We start from the raw sequence: 22,114 nt of genomic DNA, 5'->3' as shown, positions 1-22,114 counted from the left end.
TATAATAATTAGTCTGTAAAAATAGTAATCCAGACAGCCCCTAATATAACAAATTCTTGGGGACGCAATAGGTAAGGCTAGACGCAAACATAAATTCTCAAACTTAAATTTTTTTTTATATTGGAATTGGTCACAATCTGCCTATATTAGAATTTAAATACATATATTTATAATATAGTCTAAAAATCTATCGAGACAAATTTTAAACTCTATTTCCCACAATTATTTAGGGAGATACTCGCCTCTACTAATGATATAGCCAAAGTTTTAAAGTTGTGGACATAAATTTTATTACCTAGTAAATTTGCTAATAAATTTCATCTTCTTACAAGTGTTTTAATTGAATGTTGGGTATAATGTACTTATTTAAGTTGATTTGGTGATAAAAATATGATTTTAAACCTATTGTTATGTATTTTATTTAAAACCAATAAGGACAAATCACAATTTTATTGGGGTAAATGAAAATTTAGGTGAAATTACAAAATAAATTCAATAGAAACAACCGCTAATATTGAATACCATGTGATTTCACCACTAACCTCTGTCCATACTTATCAGTGGGGGCTCGAACTTGTGACCTTAACATAACAAACCTACCATGCAGGCATGTGTTATGCTAAAATCTCATTACTATTTTATAATCTTCGTTTTCATTTGCTTAGGATTTATTTTCACATCATTTGGGCGGTGCCTTTAATTTTTTTTTTTAAATCCCACGAAAAGAGCAGATGTATATAATCCATCCATATCACAATCATAATCATACAGTACTTTGGTTCATAATCACATCCTTAATCATAATCCAATTTGAAATAATGAAGTTTTCACACAAAATAATTAATAATTAATGGATAAACCTCTTTACCCTTCCATTGCACGAAGAGCCGGAGGCCCCACAAACATTTATCCAGGTGTCACGTCCTATGGAAGCAAAGAAAGAAACCAATCGCCAAATTACATCCGTCCACGTCACGTACTGTACATCGGAATAAAGGCACAGGTGCCGTTGGATATGCTGCCACATACGCAGGCGTCGGTCCGATACCGTCCGGTATATCCAAAACATATTTTAAATGAAACGCATAACAACTATTCAACACACTATAAACGAATATTCCAAAATAAATTCCCTAAATAATTTTTGCTTAATCCAAAAACAAATACAATTTCTCTATAAGTCTCTCAGATATTCCTTTGTCCTTCTATATCTCTTAAGCTAAATAACTCCTACCTCCAAGAACGTACTGGAGATTTTTTGAAAACGGGAAACTGTTTTTATAAAACCGTTTTGTATATTTTCAAAAATGGCAAGCTCTGGCAGGGCAAAACGAGTTACTGATCCACTCAATGAGAAGGTCAAGGCTCAACTCATTGGCCACCAGCTCAGTTACGTTAGCAGCGGAAGCGAATACTCTGCCGCCGCCGTCGACGATGACTCGCCTAGCTTATCGGAGCTCGTTCATGATTTTCTAGAACACGAGTTGTCGCAGGCTCAGCCCCCGGGTTACGACTCAGATTCGGAGCGAGTTGACACAGTCGCAGACTCGACTGAACTGATCGAGGACATTCTCAAATCGACAGCCAACGGCAATGTGGATTTGTACAGGAACTTGCTTCTAACTCACGTTTTGAAAGCAATGGAAGTGTTTTCGCGTTTGAGACAACAGAAATCTGTTTTCAGGCGCCAAGTGATGAGCCTGCTTCGCGAACTCGGCCACAATGCGGCGATCTGTAAGACTAAGTGGAGCTCATCTGGTGGACTCACCGCCGGGAACTACGAGTACATCGACGTGGTCCAATCAGATTCTTACCCGTCGACGCAGAACCGATATTTCGTCGACCTCGACTTCGCCGCGGAATTCGAGATCGCTAGGCCGACGAGTGCGTACACGAGGTTGTCAGCGACGCTGCCTAGGGTTTACGTAGGCAAAGGTGAAGAGTTGAAGAGGATCGTGAAAGTCACGTGCGATGCCGCCAAAAAATCGCTCAAGAGTAAAGACTTGACTCTGCCTCCTTGGAGGAAAAACCGTTACATGCAAAACAAGTGGTTCGGTCCGTACAAACGGACCGTTAATCCAATTCCGGCCGGTTCTTTGTCTCCGGCGGTCGGACCCTCGGTTAGTAACGGAGTTAAATGTCGGTGCATTGGATTCGACGACGGTGTTAACGGCCGTTTGTTTGTCCGTACTAGGTGATGATAACATTATATTATATCAAAAACTTCGAGAATAAATTGTGAATATTCGTCTTTTGTTTGGTTGATTTTTTTTAATATTTTATTTTAATTTAGGAAAAAAAAGAAATTGACTAAAAGCGTATGTAGTGTTTGTGGAACGCGGCAAATCCACATCGTGTAACAATGACGGCGCACAAGCCAAAATAGTTGTGAATCACGTGAATACACAAGTGTTTATATCATAGCTTGCACGACTGAAATTGACCGAATTTGGACCGTTGGATGGATATAATTAATTCATGCCTTCATCTCATGGAAATGTAGATTTAAAGGTCATGAGATGAATCAAGCTTCTGAAAAATTACACGAAAGAAACAGGATAACGTTAATTTTTATACTTGTTGGCATTATCATATGGATTATAAAATGACGTGCCAGATGGTGTTATTTGTTTCGACGTGATCCGTAGATTTCTAACTGAAATTTTGGCGAGAGGTGGGGAAGGGAGGCAGACAAGCAGCTGTAGGAGATTGATGTGGATTAATGAGGGACATAAATGTCAAAGTTGAGTTGATTTTTTTTTTTTTTTGAAAGGGAGTTGATGTATTGGATAAGGCCTTTCTTTTTCTTCTTTTTTTTTCCCTCTCACTGTCTGTGAAGGGACAAGATAATGCTAACCTCTGGTTTTCGACAAATGGCAGCTTCTGTAAGGGCTATTGACACTTAGTCCACTAGCATATCATGAAATGGCCCAATGAAAAGCGTGAAGGCAGTTTTGGATTGGAATGATATACGTGGGGCATGTTCAAGCTAATGGCGTTCCAGGCTGACTTGTTCTTAATCTTAGCGAAATAACTTGCACGCTGCAGCGGTCAGTCACGGCATCATATATTATTTTTATTGTGTAATAGTAATCGAAGGGACAAATTTGCTTTCCTTTTCCAAGTAATTACGTATAGGCAAAATTAGTTCACAGCGTTGAACGTGTTTGGTGATGAAACTTCAATTAGGACGGATCAAGTTGAACGGCCAGTCAATTTTAATCCTGAAACTTGAGAAATACAGCTACCAGATTGAAATTACACTCTGGGCCGAACAGATGTCCATCTCCTTCTGCTTAGCCTAGTCTAATGAAAGTCTTCGTAGTTCAGGCTTTTGTTTCAGGAGTTCGGCTTCCAAAATTTAAGTAAAAAAAAACAGAATCGGTTCAGTCTAATCTGACCATATCTGTTAGCCTAGTCTCACTCAGTCAATCTCAGAATACAATTTTAAGTGGTATTATTTTGGACGCACGACTCTAGGACTAACGGGGCATTAAGATGATCCGCTGTATGGTTGAGAACTGGCCCCCGGCCACAACAAGACGAGAGGTGTCAATTATCCCAAACTAGAACCAGATAAGACCATTTTAAAGTCTAATAGATAAAATAAAGTGTCCCCAATTCCCAGACAAGATAAGGCCACCAAGGTATTATTTAATTTTCGCAATAATTATCTCTCTTTTTTTAAAGTCGAGATAAGCCTTTTAAATCCTATATAAAATAAGGTTATATTGCTTTTGATCTGAGAAAAAACAAATTGCATAGCCTATCCAATATTAATTAATAAACAAACATCTAGCAGTAAAAATGGAATTGATTGCGGTTGTCTTGCAATACTTGTTTCCAAAGAACCTCCTGCTCCTGTCACCATTTTGAAAGTTGTCTCATCCATCATTCATCGTGGGAGATAAAGTTTAATCCTAAACCCGATTCCCGAATTAGGTTCGTCCTTCAAATACATGAGCTAAGAGTCTTTTCTTACCTTATTCTGCTTTCGTTTTTGTTTTTGCTGGAAACTTTGTACATCTCATTACAGCATTGAAAGCGATAAGGAAACAAAAAAGTTGAATGGACTAGTAGAAATTGGAAAGCATATGGACGATTGTAATCGAAATGGTTAAAAAGTTTACATATGAGCCTCCAATACTCGACATCGGTACTCTCCAAGTGCCCAAATAGGGAAAATGTTTCTATATGCAGAGTAGCTGATCATACAATTCCTATTGAAGACTCCCATAATTTCCTGCGAGAAGAATATATCAAAACAATCAGGCATTATAGATGTTGATGCCATATTAATTTTTCGACGTTTTTTTTTTCTCAAATTCAATGCAGTTTAATATCAGCCTGTAACATTGGAAAGTTGAAATACCATACTGATATTGTGTGTCAGGGTCATATAATCATTCACCATGAAATCTCTCAATTATTTATATCATTTTCCAAAATGTATGTGCATTTAAACCATCATATAAAGCTGATAGATACTGTTACCAAATACCATCAAATACCAACATAGATGTCAAGAGACATATAACAAACATTCATCAAAAGAAAGAAAACATTATAATACAATACCTTGTCATTTATTAAAATAAATGGTTTATATTTTTGGCCCTACTTTCAGTTCTAAATTGTTGCATGGGTATTGCTTTGCAGCATTAGCATATCTAGAAGCATGCATGCATGGTTCTGCAAGAATTAGTGCGTGAAATAGAATGGTATCTGTGCCAATGATAATGTATTCCATCAAACATGCATATTGCATAAAGTGTCACAGAATTACCTCCTGTGGATAATCTCCATTATCCATTTGCGAATTTATTAAATATCTAGCAGCACGGTGCAAAGGTGTCGGATCTGTCTCAGCCTGCCCAATAAGTTTATAAGCATGCGACTACAAGAAGTATATAAAAGCCACAAGAATGTCTGATGAATGATGCTATCAATATCTCTAGAAGATTCGTCAAAAAAAAATATCTCTAGAAGATGACCCAGAATTTAATAAGTAAATAAATTAATAACTCCTTGATGACTATTACCATTATTCACACTCTTTTGATCAACATATATGAGATGAACTCTAGTAGTCACACGAATTAATCGAGAATTCTCTTACTAAGCTCAATGTAACTTTTAAAGTACTGCAGCAACAGTTGATGCGTACCTGTCCAGCATCAATCAGAGCCAACATAGCCCATGCTGTATTTACCACATGAGACCTATCCCCTTCAAGATTTGAATAAACCTGTGCAAAATGTCAATAAAACGTAATAAGTGAGCAGTTCAATGGCATTTACAAAAGTTTCTATATATAAGGCATCTGAAGTTCACATTCTTTATGTGCTTTCATCCTTTGTGGAAAGGAAAAGGGGATGTATGAATGCTAGTCATGAGAGTACCGCTAGCAATTCACATATAAGACAGTTAATTCTATGCATTAAAATGGAGATAAATTTTTTGAAATGACTACTGTGGCAACCTCAAGTTTGTGGTCTATGAAGTTGAAAAGTATTCAAAATATAAATTTGACAAGAAAGAAATAAAAATTGATGTACTAACCTTTTTTTGACATGAAAGATAACTTTCTCCCCAGCCACCTGAAGGACGCTGTTTTGACAGCAGAAACTCACAAGCCTTACGGATGCTAGAAGAATTGCTGTAGTTCATTCCAGCAGCCACCAAACCTTTCACCCCAAACCATGTACCGTAAGTGAAGCAAACACCCCATGAGCCGTACCTATTCAGCAATGTAAGGTATTAAATGAATGTTCTAACTGTGAGCCATGAGAATCTTTAGTGGGAGCTGAGAGAAAACATAGATCCTCATACTTGAGAAGCTTGTAGGAATTATTCATGCAAATCTTGAAAACCCATAAGCTAAAGTGTGATACCAGACATTTAAAGCAAATGGACTGTAAATTTAATATATCTTCAAAATACAGCTGTTGAGAGAAGAGGCAAACCATGAGCCATCTAATTCTTGAATCTTTTCAATAAACTTGACAGCTCTTTTAATACAATGATCTACATCTTCTTGCCAATGCCCAGGATATAATTTCTTAAATGATGTCAATGCTTGAATTGAAGCTGAGGTACATTCCACACAACTACAGAATCGAAGTGGTTGATGTTAAAGTAACTTGTATCAAACAAACAAAAAATAGTAACAGATTCAACTCAAGGTGTTGATGTCTTACGGATAATCAATCACAATGTCACCAAAAGTTTCAGCAGGATTGAGCACCTACAACAGAAAAGGTAAATAAGAATAGTGATATTCCAACGTTCTACCAAGAACTCCAGAATCAAACAAAATTAGCATATCTGAATAGGTAATTCATCAAAATAAATTCCATATTGAAGGGTAAAACACATGCTAAGATGCATTTTATGGCATATGTTTTCTAAGGAATGGTTTATTTTTACCTAGACTCTACTAACTGTTCCATCAGTTACCTAAAATACTGCTTTATGCCCATAAAATGAGAATTGATTTCCATTCACAGACCTCAGTCTTTACCCTATTTTACAAAAGTTAATGGCTTTCAGATGGAAAATACACTGTACTCATCAAACAACGATTTACTAATGGAGACTGACAGGTTGGTGGGGTTGTTAAGTAACAAGGGCAATGAAAGGTGATAGATGGCCTGGTCTGAGTCAGGGAAATGACTTCTTAAATGTAGAAAATGGAGACTTGAGCGAAAAAGTAACAGGCATAAACATAAAATGCACGCTACCTCCAACCAAGGATAAGATCTCATAAGCTCATATGTTGCAAATCCACCATCAGCATTCTGAAAAGAAAAATAGAAAGCTAGTCAATGAATTGATAAATTCCCATATCTAAATGTACTTATGTAAGAGTTATCTCCGGAAACACAACAAATAAAATCATAATTAATTAGCTAAACTCATAGTGCATCCGAAGATAGGTACAAAGGCACAAGAATCAAGCATGCACAACATTGTCTGCCCTCTCTAGATGCAAGTCTCAGAGCATCTCACTCATCCTTTTTTCGCCTAGCTGTGGGAACTTTGTCAGAGACAAGATTTTCCCATATTCCGATCCCTCTCCCAACATCTTTAATCACTAGCACATGTTGATAACAAGCTTTCAAGGACAGAAGGGGAACCAGAGATTTCAGTTCACACACTCGTGTATCATATAATCTTAGAAAAATAAAATAAAAAACATTACAATTTACTTTATGAGCTGAAAGTAGCTCTTAAAATGCAATCACCAAATACTTTTAGACATTGCCACATCAGTGAAAATGCAATTACATATCTATATACGCGCACACACACAAAAAGACTTAAAACTCATTATATAATTGAGCCATTCCTATCAAAAAGCATATTGAACAAATGAATTCCAACAGGAGATTCCTTCAGGACTTAATCAAATAGTAAAATCTACTACATAAACTAATAGGGCATAATTGAATCGTTTTTCTTTTGAGATGAAGATGACATTATTACCTAAATTCCATGCAAAGGATCTCTCATATATTCTGTGGCAAGGGGGGAAAATCCAACAAATATATGATTATTCCTCCAAGCATAAATATGCCAGAGGCAGAAACACAAGCCTTTTGTAAGATATTTACAATGGATATGTACTCGTCTGTGTGTTTGTGTGTGGATATGAGTATATTGCATAAAAAAGTGAATCAATGTTTTCCTGTCAACAAGAAGCATCGAACTATTTCATAGCAGAACACAAGAAGAATTAGGTTCCTCAACGGTAGAATATTCTGCAAATGACAACATGATTGCTTTAAATAGACAATCCAAGGATATAGGTTCATTAACAAACAATTTCAGTTGTCGAGAAGTGGCTTCAAATGCCATCTGAGGAAAAATACAAAAGAAAATATAAAGGCTGTGCATAACTTTAGATATCTTCTATTTCCTGCAAAGTAATCACTATTTCATATCCAAGATGCTTTTAGCTACATAGGCAGGAGTCTCATGGTAGCATTCAGCCTTAGAGCCATCAAATTTACATACAAGATAAATAATTTTCCGTTGGAAAAATTGCTGAGTCATTCGTCCACATATTAAAAAAAGAAAATTCAGAACAATAAACAATAAAATTGGAGTTTCCAAATATAAATTCGTAATATCCAAAATTTATGCCTGTGAGTAGAAAAAATTGCAAGCTTTATGTTTCTTCAAAGAAAAACTTAGATTAGGAAGTAACTTCTAATGCATTGAATAGACAACAGAAAACCTAACTTTTTCAGAGAACAAGAACCCGAGTTACCTGTAATGAAAAAATAACATTCACAGAATCATATAACCGTTTTGTCTCTATTGGTTCACCAACAATCGCTGAGGATAATTTTGATAATAGCAGAGAAGCCTAAAGAAGTTAAATAGATAAGTTAGGAGTGCAGAGGAAAAATAAGAGAGTGTGTGTGTGTGTAAAAGATAAAAATTCAAAAAAAGAATACTTGCTATTTCGTAAACCATTACTTTCAAACCCTCTGATGTGCAATCTGAGATGGGCCATCCATGATCAGCAGTTGAGAACGGCCAAGCACCTTTTGAAATGTGACGGTACCAAAAATCAAGATTACCAGGGCAATCTTCTAACACCTTCAAAGCAAAGAAAAACCAATCAGGAAATCATTTGGGGATTTAAAAAATATCAAATGTTTAAGAATGCATTAATACGAATTCCACAGAATTTAGAAATAAACAACCTGTGAGTCCTTTATGTACTTATGTGCTTTTTTCAGAGTTGCACCATATTCTTCAACAAGATTGGTTGAAATTATTGCTTGAACGGCAAAAGCAGTGTCCCATAATTGACTTCCATTATAACCCTGCAAAGTAATTTATTATGCATACTGCACATGGACATTTAAATCCTGTATTCATCAAAGTTGTAACCAATGGATTCTTAACGCAGTTGCATTTTTAAATTAGTCATATACATTATAAAAGTTAGGGAAACGACAAAAGTATTATTTTATGGGGTACCAATTAGCACTTGCCGATGCTCATCATTAGTAAAACCAAATTATACTCAATAAGTTCTCTCCAGCATTTCTCAAAATTTTGATAGATGTCTTCTCATTCAAAGCGGGGATGAAAATGGTCAACTTAACAATAATATTGTCCCACCTGCACTTTCATGCCATCTTCAGCAATCCACAAATAATCATTGACTCTTGGAATATGCAACTTGAAAGCCTCTGAGTTCGGGTCTTCCACCCAACAGCAAAGCATGTTCAGAACCTGCACATTAACAGAAGAAAGAAGCATACATTGTTATCAAATCTTAACCTATAATTCTCAAGTAGATCTAAAGAGAAATTTTTGGAAGTGGGATGACCACCATGTATTAACTAAGCACATTAAACGCCAAACATTTGGGAAATGAGATAAGTAACTTGAAAGATCAAAGGCCATTGCAAAGTCATCTTAAATGAACCCAGATGGCATCTAGCAGGGAAAGGATTTCAAATAATCAAACTCAATTTTACCACAAACTGAAAGAATCTGCATGTTTCCATGATTGGGGTCCTAACTTCTAACCCCAGACCTCTTGTACCACCCGAAGAGTTTTGTTCAGTTGAACCAACTAGCACTGACAGTGCCCACCAGTTTAAAAGGCAGAAAGTTCTGTACAAAGATAAGAAACACTGCAAACCTTTGAATTCCCACCTTGTTCACAGGACCTATGCAAAGATAACGAGTATTCTCATCTTCATAGTGTATGTGTTTAATTGCATTGCGAAGGGCCTTTTCTCTTAACTTCTTTCCAGGCCAATGCATTAGGAGAGGTTCAACAACTTTGTCGAGTGTTGCCCAAAGTACATCTTGGATCAATGGGTGTGGGTAGTACAAGTCTTCCTAAAAAAGAAGTGAAATTCTTGTCAATACACAAGGTAAAAGCCCTGTAAAAATTATCATATTTAAGTGATAATAAGAAGAAGACACAATGACATATGCTAGGGAAAAAGGATATGAAAATGCCACCCGCAGTCTCGCAGAGTTCTACTTTTAACATTTTCCATAACTTTAGGACAGGACGGAGAATAAAAGTACATGACCTCTTTCACTTCAAGAGTCCTTATAATTTGACTCAAACAATCATACATCTAACCATTTTAAAAAATTAGTCAATTGTTTCAGGGCTGACCAACCATATATCTGCAACCTACACAACGTAAACAGAAATTGTCTGAAATTATCAACCAGTGCTATAAGAAATCAATATATCTAGCAATAAAGACTAAGTAGATTGATGCAGGAAAGAAATGTTTGTATTTTTGAAGGAAAAAGCATGGATAATATTGAAGAATTTGGGATAAAGTCCATCTTCTTGCTTCGCTGGCTTCAGTGTCTAAAGAGTTCCAGCATTCATCTTTTTTCTTCATTCATTTAAATTGGGAAGGGGTTTTGATATAGGGTGTTAAAGTTGAAATAGCATTGTACCGCGGTGGTTGGGTATACTTTTGCATATCACTAAAAGCTTTTCTTTATAGCTTACCTAGTTGATACCCTTAAAAAAAAAAAAACACTAAGTATATTGGCAAACTATGGTGCCCTGCCCATTACATGTCTATATTGGATGACTCCTCATGGACATAACAAAACTTTCATTCTAAGATCAATTTAACAGAATATGGACGTGTTAGAAACACAGTTTTTTATTAGGACTAATGCCAATTTCACTGACCTTTGCACAGAGGTTGCGCGCCTCATTCCAATCTATTTCATGATATGGAACAGTGAAAAGCTCCTTTCTCAAAGCCAAGACTGTCGGGGTAATTGGACCAACAAACCTCTTTCCATACAAGTAAGACATAGGCAGATAGACCATGCGGCAGTGACACCACATCCTTCCTGCAGCATAGTACCAATTAAATATATTTCCTTTCAGTTTTCATGACTATGTATGTAGAAACTTTTAACAACTTCACAAAAGGTGAATCGGAAACACCATCAGTCAGAAAGTGTAAATCCCAATGGAATCACCACAATCAACTAATACAAATCATATTTTCATACAATGTCTGTTGGACTTCTCTGAGGACATAGGGCTTAATCCTAAATAATTGCTATAACTGGAGCAGAATAATGTAATTCAATCACACAGGTCCCAAAGATGTCCTATCATTTCACATATTTTCCCTGGCCGTTACCAAGAACAAAAGGCTTATTGAAGATTGTTGGAGATTTAGTCAATTAATTGTAAATATTTTTGGGTGTATCTTTTCCTTTATTATTTGATTTAGTCATAATAGGAAAGCTTATACTAGGGAGATATTGTAGGATTAGCTTACATAATTTAGAGATTCTTTATTTAGTTTCCTTTTTAATTGGCTTTCTAAGTGTATATATTCTGTCAAAGTTAATGAGAAAGCATGAACAAGAATTATTCATTCATCAGTATTCTTGTTTCATGGTATCAGAGCTAGGTTGCTAGTCAGTTTTTTTTTTAAATGTCTGAAGAACCGCTAAATATGACCTTAGAGCATCTCTAGGATCCATCTCCGGATCCTCATCTACACCTTTTGAAAGCCACTCTCTGCAAATCACACAGCACAAGCTTAATGGACTGAATTTTCGAGAATGGTTTCAATCCGTTATTCTTGTCTTCAAGGGTAGAGGGAAGGTTGGCAACTTGACAGGGGCAATAACACCTCCTTCAGACACAGCACCAAATTATAGCACTTGGGAAGCAGAAAATTTGATTGTCATGGCTTGGCTCATTAATTCTATGGAGCCAAGTATTGGACGATCTTATCTGTTTTACAAGACAGCAAAGGAGATTTGGGAGGCGGTTCAAGAAATTTATTCCGATCTTGAAAGCACATTTCAATGTTTTGAGATTCGATCAAAGATTCGCAACACCAAACCAGGAAGTCTCACGGTCACTGAATATTACAATTCCTTAATGGAGTTGTGGCAGGAAATGGATCTTTTTTATGAGATGGGATGGTCTTGTACTACTGATGCAGAAAAATATAAGAAAATGCTTAAGAAAGAGCGTACTTTTGATTTTTTGCAGGGATTGAATCCAGATTTGGATGAAGTACGTGGAAGACTGCTCGGGATGAAGCCCTTTCCAACCCTTCGAAAATCGTTTGCTGAGGTAAGGAGAGAAGAAAGTAGGAAACGTGTGATGATGAATCCTTCCAGCCAAGACATTCCTTCCTTAGAAGCACGGGGCTCAGCTCTTGAAGCAAACAAACAAGATGATGGCCATGTATCTCAGTCGAGAGACAAGGTCTGGTGTGATTATTGTAAGAAGCCCTATCACACTCGTAAAACTTGTTGGGACTTACACGGCAAGCCACCTGATTGGAAACCGAGGAAGCAATGCAAGCAATCCAATCAGCCAATATGGTGGAATCAGATTCGGGCAAAGTTAGTGGATTTAACTTCTCAACAGAGCAAGTGGAGATTCTACGGCAACTTCTCAACCAAACTAAGGTGTCAACAGGATCCGAGAGTCAAAACTCAAAGATTCCTAATGCAGCTATGGCACAAACAGGTAAAATAAGTCAAACTTTCCTGTCAAAGTCACAAGAAGCAGGCTGTTGGATTGTAGATACAGGGGCCTCTGACCATGTGACTGGGTCAATGAATGTCTTTGAGGACTATGACAAGTGCAAAAGTAAGATCAATGTGTGGGTTGCGGATGGAAAAATGTCACCTGCAGTGGGGAAGGGCACGTTTTGCTTACCAAATATGATATTGAAATTGGTTTTATATGTGTCCAAGTTGACATATAATCTTTTTTCAGTTAGTAAGTTAACAAAAGATATGAATTGTGTTGTGACTTTTTTCTCCTCTCACGGTGAATTTCAGGATCGTTCTTTGGGGAAGATGATTGGCATTGCTGAGAGAAAAGATGGCCTATACTACTTCTCAGGAGTTGGGGATTCCGGTAGAGTGAAGTCACAAAATAAAATGTTCACATCAGTTGTTTCCCATTCTGATAATATGTTATGGCATCACCGCTTAGGGCATCCAAGCTATTCTTATATGAAAGTTTTGTATCCAAATCTTTTCGTCAATAAAGAAAAAGTTTCGTTTCAATGCCAATATTGTGTCCTTCTAAACAATCCAGAGTCAATTATCTGCCACATACATACAAACCCTCAAAACCTTTTCAATTGACTCATAGTGATATTTAGGGTCCATCCAGAACAGTTAATTTAAATAGAACTCAATGGTTTGTCACTTTCATAGACGACCATACTAGGGTGTGCTGGGTGTACTTGATAAAAGATAAATCTGAGGCATTTTACTGGTTTCAACAGTTTCACAAATTTATCCAAAATGTTTTTCAATCCAATATAAATGTCCTTAGAACAAATAATGGAAGGGATTAGAACAGATAATGGAAGGGAGTATTTCTCAAATGAATTTAGCCAATATTTAGGGAATAAAAGGATACACCATCAAAGTTCTTGTGTTGACACACCCAAACAAAATGGGGTTGCCGAAAGAAAGAATCGACATTTGTTGGAAGTTGCTCGATCAATAATATTCACTAGTTCTGTTCCAAATTCCAATTGAGGTAAGGCAATTCTTACATCAACTTATTTAATTAATCGTCTACCCTCAAAAACACTTCAATTCAGAACTCCTTTGAGTGTCCTTCTTGATCATTTTCCAAATATAAATTTTTTCAACTCGTTGTCCCCAAAGATATTCAGCTGAACATTGTTTGTCCATAATAAACAACCCAACCAAAGCAAACTCGATCCCAGGGCTCTTAAATGTGTATTTGTCGGATATTCTCCATCCCAAAAAGGGTACAAATGTTATTCTCCTTTTCTCAAGAGATTTTTTGTCTCATGTGATGTAAACTTTTTTTAAAAATCAGCCTTTCTATCCCAACAATCATCTCCAAGGGGAGAATTCTGATGAAGATGGTCATTGGGATCTTACTGTATCTCTTCCAATATCATAAGATGTCTCATTTTTGCCCATGAATTCTACCCTAATAGAACTAGGAAATGTCACTGTCCAACCATCTCTAAAAAACTCAAGTCCAAGTCCAATTCCTATCCCTAGTCCTGCTCCGAGTCACGGTCAAGAAGGAGAAACAATTTCTGAGAGACCACTTCAAGTTTACTCTCGAAGGTCAAAAGCTCCTCAGCACGACCAATCATTGAACCAAGAACTAGATCCTGGAGTGAGCAGTGACTTGGACAAAGTTATCTTCTGGGTTTAGAGCTTTTATAGCAAAGATTGATAGTGTGGTAGTTCCAAAAAATATCCACGAGGCTTTCAAAGATCCAAAGTGACAGAAAGTTGTGCAGGAGAAAATGAAAGCATTGCATGATAATGGAACTTGGGAAGTAGTTGACCTACCAAAGGGTAAGAAAGTGGCTGGAAGCAAATGGGTTTTCACAGTGAAATATAAGGTAGATGGAGAGGTAGAAAGGCATAAAGTTCGGTTAGTGGCACAAGGCTTCACACAAGCATATGGGATTGATTATGAAGAAACATTTGCTCCAGTGGCCAAACTCAACTCTATTCGGATCCTCTTGTCCTTTGCAGTTAATCTAGACTGGGAACTACACCAAGTCGATGTGAAGAATGCTTTTTGGAATGGCAATCTTAATAAAGAAGTGTATATGAAGATTCCACCAGGATTTCAATCTAAAAAAGAACGAGGTAAAGTTTGCAAATTTAAAAAATCATTATATGGTTTGAAACAATACCCACGTGTGCGATTCACCAGATTTAGCTCAACTCCCACTCGGCTAAAGTACACTCAAGGGCAAGCTTATCACACTATCTTCGTTAAGAAAGGAGAAACTGGGAAAAAGGCCATTATTCTTGTATACGTAGATGACATTATACTTACAGGTGATGATAATGTTGAGATTCAAAGGCTCAAAAATCAACTAAAGGAAGAATTTGAAGTTAAAGATCTAGGACCTCTAAAATATTTCCTCAGTATGGAAGTTGCTAGAAGTAAAGAGGGTATTTTCATTTCTCAAAGGAAATACACTCTTGATCTACTAGAAGAAACAGGGAAGTTGGGGCGCAAACCAGTAGGAACTCCACTCGAAAAGAATTGGAAAAGCAAGATTAAAGATGATGAACCTTCAGTGGATGTAGGAAGACACCAACGCCTGGTTGGTAGATTGATTTACTTATCTCTCAGACGGCCTGATATTGCACATGCTGTGAGTGTGGTGAGCCAATACATGCATTCACCTACTCAGAGACATCCAGAGGCTGTAAATCATATTTTGAAGTATCTCAAAGGAACTCCAGGAAGTGGACTAATGTTTCTAAAAACTGAGAGCAGGAGTATCGAAGGATATATTGATGCGGACTGGGCTGGAAGTGAAGATTGTAAGTCAACTTCAGGATATTGCACCAAGCTGTGGGGTAACTTGGTTACATGGAAGAGTAAGAAACAAACAGTTGTGGCATGGAGTAGTGCCGAAGCCGAATTTCGGGCTATTGCATAAGAAGTGTGTGAGGTTATATGGCTGGAAAGGTTGATGCAGGACTTGCAAATCACAGTTTGCTCTCCCACTAAGTTGTATAGTGACAGCAAATCTGCCATCAGCATCGTGAACAATCCAGTCCAACACGATCAAATGAAACATGTCAGAATTGATCGAAGTTTTATCAGGAACGAAATTGAAAGAGGAGGTTTCGATTTATGCTACATCTTTACTCATGCACAAGAAGCAGATATCCTCACCAAAAGTCTACCCAAGCTAACTCATGAAAGGCTTGTCAGCAAGCTTGGAATGCAAAATATATATTCCTAAGCTTGAGGGGGAGTGTTGGAAATTTAGTCAATTAATTGTAAATATTTTTGGGTGTATCTTTTCCTTTATTATTTGATTTAGTCATAATAGGAAAGCTTATATTAGGGAGCGATTGTAGGATTAGTTTACATAATTTAGAAATTCTTTATTTAGTTTCCTTTTTAATTGGCTTTCTAAGTGTATATATTCTGTCAAAAGTTACTGAGAAAGCATGAACAAGAATTATTCATTCATTAGTATTCTTGTTTCAAAGATGCTATAGGAAATTACTTACAGAAAACAAAACTGCTAAAAGATAAAATAGAGCAGAGTTTTAATTTTGCAAATAGTTAAATAAATTGGTTGCTCTATCAGGAATAGAATGGATGGAAAGAGAAAGGCGTCCTAGGCTGTCTTGCATCAGCAACTCTGTGAAAAAAAATTATTATTCTCAATCTGAAACAGCATGCATATATCTTTATTGATGCATATTTCTTTTAACAGTCCAGTCTTGATTATCCTCTTTGATCACATACACCATAAATGCAAACATTCTTTATCTTTTATCAGGAATAAGTGGATCAAAAGACATCAAGGAAAGGGGCTCATATAGTACATGCAGAGGCTAAAAGACACTGAATTCTTGAGTGTTCGAAAACTTCAGAGAATTATTTCTCTTCAGACAAATAGTACCAAGAAATTTGCATGTACTTGTCCCAATTAAAATTTCATAAAAAAATGCACAAATGCGCAGAAACCTGGATGGAATGGTAGAATATAAGGAAGAAGCCATATCTCAGGGGGAAGGGGATTGTTGCCAGACCATTCAAATGCTCCAAGTACCTATTAGCATCCAGAATACAGCAAGAATCAAACAAGCAGCAATAGAAAATGAAAAAGCCAAATCAACAATTCAAAACCAGAAAGAAATAGGTTCAATACAGAACTGAGAGCCACATTTTCCCCCATGATGTTAGTGCAGTTGCACCACCATGTTCCAGAATCCAGCTACGCCCTCTCTCCATTGCCCCTCGCCCATCATTAGCCCCTCGCCCATCATTAGCCCCTTCACCAAGCAACCTTAGAGTGACATAGTTCAAGACTGAACCAAACATGGTACTTGGGCCCTCAATATGTAAACCCCATCCACCGTCTCTGTTCTGGAATAGTGAATTTTGAGAAATTAGAAAGTTTCATCCATGATGAAGGACCAAATTAAAGGAAAAATCTGAATGAACCAAAACCATCAATCTAATGAAGAGACGTCATACATATTGCGACCCCAAATAGAATGAAAAGCATCCTTGCCTGGTGATTGTAGATATAACGACACATCTCCTTCTTATGTTCTTCCAATAGAACAGCATTCAGTGCTCCAGTAATAGACAAAGTAATGACCTGATGCATCATATTGTTAAAGTGAATCAGAACTTGCAGTATTTTTATTTTGGTTTTTTTTTTTCCTTTTATGGACAAGATGTAAAGGTAGATATCAAAACAATTTTGCTTCCAGCAGCAGACGACCTTGAAACCCTCACATATACATTACACAACCACAATTGTGCAAAAGAACCAAGAAATCCATTGCATGCACTATAAAAGGAATCACAGCAAAATCAGCACTTACCAAGCCAGGCATTAGAAACATAGGACCTCCATAATCCCCTGGCCAGTGCCCATCATGGGCCTGGAGAGTTGAATGGTAACTTAATGCCCTTCTCAATGTGTTAGTCACTATATCCTCAGTAACATCTTCTGTGTCTTTCACTTTGACTTGAGGTAAAACTCTAACACCTGGATTCTCCTTGGCAAACTAGAGAATTAAAAAATAAAGGCAAAAAGTTGAAATTTTATGTAAAATCATATATTAGAAAATTGAAAAATGTGTTTATACCTAATTGAAACATTTGCAATCTCAGACATCATTTTTGAGTATGAGAGCCAGAATAGATCACGTCATATGACATCCAGTGGGGTAAAGTTAATTTCTAAAATGCGCTTGGTCAATAGTTCTTTCAGCTCTCAGGAAGCCCTCAATAAACACGGGGATGCAGACAATTGAAGCTAAAAGCAGCACCTTTTATACCCAAAATTTCAAAGTAAAAATGGGATTTCACTGGTGTTGAAACAATATATGAAGCTTCAGACCAATTAAGCAAAGGTTGAAACTGGTGCTTATCAAGTGTTTCCCAGTCTAACTTGCCCCATTATTTAGCATCTCTGATTCTCATTCCAGTTTTTCAACCTAAGCGCGATCTAATTTCTTTTATTTGACAAATAACCAAAAGGCATTAGGTGAATGAAAAAACAACAAGAGCAATTATGGTAGGAGATCGAAAACTTGGCTTCTTAAGGTTTGTAATTTAAGTAATGACAATGCCCATCAATGTGCTGGTACTTCTATCAAATGCGATACTGTGCAATTTGTTTAAATACTGACAAGGTAGTTACCCCGAATCATTATTAAAAAAAAAAATCAAGAAAACTTGACAAAAGCTTTTTTTTTTTTTTTAATGTTATGAAGACCAGTAAAGACACCAAAATTCATCATTACCATTTCATGCAACTCCATTACAAATTAAAATACAATTCTTATTGCGCCAAAGACTTATCTGTTTATAAACCAAAAACATTCAAATGATGTTGAAATTAATAAATAAAACAGAGTCAAAGAAATGCTTCAAAGTTAAATATACAGGGGCCTGATCATGATTAATAGTAGTAATTCACAATCAAAACACTTTTCCACTTAAAACAAGTAACAGCGTCTACTTAGTAAATTTGAAGAAAAAAAAATTGCTTAATGAGGTAGATCACTAATCAGCGATTAAATCAGCACTATTTTATAGTAATCATTTGCTGTTGTTCCAGTCGTAGAAGCAATTTACTTCACTAATTTTTTGCTTACCGCCATCGCTTTCGGGACACACAATGCCAGCGCATTATTTGAAAAAAAAAAAGAATAAAAGACTCGCTGAAAGTTGATACCTGCAATCGCATGAGCAGATCGGCACTGTGCTTCTTCTCGAAGCGATGGTTATGGAAATTTTCACGAGCCTTTTCGATCTTCGCCAGCTCCTCCGGCGATCCGAGCTCCGGATCGAACTCCCATACTTGTCTACCGACGTGATTGTTCAATGTACGCAGCCATGCATTGCCGCCCTCGGCGATCTTCAGCTTCCACATATCTTCTTCTAACTTCAGGTTGGAAAAAAAATTAAAAAAAAAAAAAACACAATGTCATATCACACGTAAAGCTAATTTTTCAATTTTCGAGTGAAAGCATTAATATTAATCAATTTAATAAATTACCTGATTAACGGAAGGAGAAAAGAGAGTGGACAACTAATGTTGAGTGGAACGAGGCTTGTACGACGATTGTTTTGTGTTTGTATGGAGGTGGTGTGCGTAGAATAAAAAATGCTAACGACGACCCCTCACGTGACGTGGCCAAGTCGGCTTGCGCTATAATCCATCTAGCGGGCAAAACTCAAGGCGTTCGCGGATCGGATTTTACAGATTGGACATCAATTCATATTCGATCTATAATTTTACGGATTATAATTTTTTAATCCAATTCAATCCACGAATTGATTAAATTCAATTCAAATCCAATCCATACATCTACGGATCGGATACAGATTTGACTCAATCCATATCCAATCCATACGTCTACGGATCGGATACGGATTTAACTCAATTCATATCTAAATCCATCATTTTACGAATTGATTTGCGAATTAAAAATTTTAGTTCTCTTCAATCTATAAAATAATGAAATTAAAAAAATCTAATAAAAAATAATTTTACTACCAATTAAATTTAAAATTGAATAAAATTTAAACAAATTAATTGTTTGTTTTAATAATACATTCAAAATTTTAAAATATAACACATCGAGATTATCATTTCAAATAAAACTATAATAATACGTTTAAAGTTTTAAAATATAACACACTAAAATTAATTGTTCAAATAAAATTACAATAATATATTAATATAATATCAAAATTAATTGTTCAAATAAAACCACAATAATACATTGAAAGTCTCAAAATAAAACACACCAAAAGGAAAAACTTTCAGCTCCAATTTGTGCTTCGTATTTTAGCCTAAACAAAATAAACATAATTGATATAAATAACAAATAAAAAATTTATTAAATAAACAAATTTATTTAATAAACAAATTAATAAATATTTACCCTTATATCCCATCAAATGCCATCAAGCTTCATCAAATATGTTCTTGTCAGCTCCCAAAATCTCTGTACGTATAAGATAACAAAAATGTCAATTTTTAAAATAGAATAACAATATAAAGTCAAATAATAATAAAAAAAATAAAATTAAAGTTAAATTGTTACATTTTACCTGTCTCAATATGTTCAATCTCATCTATTGCTTCATCAAGATTTATCGGAGTTGAACGTAGCCAATTTTGTGTGCAAATTAATGCCTCCACCGTCCTTGTAGATAGTGAGCACCGATGTGGATCAAGAACACGCCCACCAGTGCTAAATGTTGACTCAGATGCCACAGTGGAAACAGGCATGGCCAAAATATCTCGAGCAACATAAGACAAAATCGGATATTTGGAAGAATTAATCTTCCACCAATCCAAAACATCAAAACTCTCATTTTCTGGGTTCTCACATGATTCTAACAAGTAAAGATCCACTTCTGTTTTGCACTCTACAAAAGTGTTGTCTTTTAAAATCCTCATATAACCCGAATCAAACACTTGCCTAGCATCAACCTCTAAATCTTTTTCATCATTGACAACATCCGTTACTTCCACATCATCACCATAAAGCAATTTGTATTCCTCATATAAACTATGTAAATAATTCCGCATTTTAACAACCAATTCATTAGCTTTAAATTCACCAAACAACACTACAAAACAATATCTCAAAAACCGTTCTTTATGTCGAGGCTCAAGCAAAATAGAAACAAACAAATAAGGGTTGATTGTTTCATAATTTCCCCAATACTTATCATACTTCTTTTTCATATTTTCAGCCATTATCTTCAAAAATAAATCCTTACTATCCCTCCAAGCTTGCAATTGTGTATGAATCAAACATAATTGGCGCAAAAAATTATTGGATGTCACATATAAAGAACCCGAAAATGTCAAAGTGGCATCATGAAAAACCTTCAAGAATTTAATGAAATAACGAGCATATTCGCAATCAATTGACGAAGGACACATTTTTGGCTCGCTCAAACAAAATTCACGAATGTATTGTGCATCATGAAGCTCTAACCGATCAAATACTTTTTCATACTTTTCAGCAGCCTCTAACATAAAAAAAAGTGGAATTCCATCTAGTTACGACATCTAGACACAACAACTTATTTGAAGAAATTTCTCTCGCTCTGCATATGCCTTAAACTTTTGTGTCCTAGAAGGTGAAGATCTAACAAATCTTACCACATTGCGAATTTTAGAAATCGACCAATGATACTCTTTTAACCCCTCTGCAACAATGAGATTTAATATATGTGCACTACACCTCAAATGCATATTTTGACACCCTAAGATTGCACTATTCCAATTGTTCACAACTTTTGACAAATAAAAGACAACACCATCATTAGAAGAAGCATTATCAACCGTTACTGTAAAAACTCTCTCAATACCCCAATCTAATAGGCATGTTTCAATTTGCCTACCAATTGTTTCACTTTTATGGTCAGCAACTTGGCAAAAATTCAATTATTTTTTGTGCAATGTCCAATTATCATCAATAAAGTGAGCTATAAGACACATATAACAAAGATTTTGAGCTGAAGTCCATGTGTCTGTAGTGAGGCAAACTCTTTGATGACTACTAACAAAAAAATCAGTCAAATCTTTCTTTGTTTTTTTGTAAAGTTGCAAAATATCACGAGCAATAGTAATGAGAGATGGTACTTTAAATCTTTTTTCAAAAACTCCCAACATTTCCCTAAACCCTTCACCCTCTACAACTCTAAATGACATCTCATCTTTTATAATAAACTTAGCAATTGCTTCCCTACAAGCCTCAACATTATAGGTCGTTGATACAAGGTTACATGACTCTCCAATTTTCACTGGTTGGTAAGACAAAGTTTTTTGTTTTTTGTCCACTCGAGCTCGACCAGGATATTTTAGACATCTCTCTCTTATATGACCCAATAAATTAGATGTTCCTTTATTAAAACCACATTTATATTCTTTTCCACAATATCAACATTTGGATCTAGGATGCAGTGGATCAGAACTTAATTGGATAAAATGCTCCCAAGCTTCTGACGTAGTGGATTTATTGGGCGTACCTTCAGCATTACTGGATGATTTAGAACTTGGGGGGCTGAATCTACAGC

The 22,114-nt window shown here is 36.0% G+C and overlaps 2 protein-coding genes across 2 annotated transcripts; one reads left to right on the top strand and one right to left on the bottom strand.

The window, feature by feature from the left end:
- Nucleotides 1–1,046: 1,046 nt before the first annotated feature.
- Nucleotides 1,047–2,409, top strand: LOC18044058. Its single transcript, XM_006437175.2, has one exon. It carries the CDS (start codon nt 1,308–1,310, stop codon nt 2,196–2,198), a length of 891 nt encoding a protein of 296 aa, XP_006437238.1. The 5' UTR covers nt 1,047–1,307; the 3' UTR covers nt 2,199–2,409.
- A 1,645-nt stretch (nt 2,410–4,054) lies between these two features.
- LOC18044057 (cycloartenol synthase 2) lies at nt 4,055–19,172 on the bottom strand. The gene is made up of 19 exons (XM_006437174.2): nt 19,071–19,172; nt 18,747–18,956; nt 17,386–17,571; nt 17,067–17,156; nt 16,706–16,918; nt 16,517–16,601; nt 10,703–10,869; nt 9,685–9,873; nt 9,142–9,255; nt 8,718–8,840; nt 8,488–8,610; nt 8,276–8,374; nt 6,744–6,800; nt 6,201–6,247; nt 5,967–6,110; nt 5,563–5,740; nt 5,168–5,248; nt 4,787–4,870; nt 4,055–4,243 (listed from the first exon to the last, which is right to left on the bottom strand). The coding sequence occupies exons 2-19, from the start codon at nt 18,942–18,944 to the stop codon at nt 4,127–4,129; spliced, it is 2,295 nt and encodes a 764-aa protein (XP_006437237.2). The 5' UTR covers nt 18,945–18,956; nt 19,071–19,172; the 3' UTR covers nt 4,055–4,126.
- Nucleotides 19,173–22,114: the final 2,942 nt, after the last annotated feature.

This window comes from Citrus clementina, unplaced genomic scaffold (assembly GCF_000493195.1).
Source record: "Citrus clementina cultivar Clemenules unplaced genomic scaffold, Citrus_clementina_v1.0 scaffold_4, whole genome shotgun sequence".
Lineage (NCBI taxonomy): Eukaryota > Viridiplantae > Streptophyta > Magnoliopsida > Sapindales > Rutaceae > Citrus > Citrus x clementina.
The sequence above is the reverse complement of the archived record's forward strand: the minus strand, read 5'-3'. Positions and strand labels throughout refer to the sequence as shown.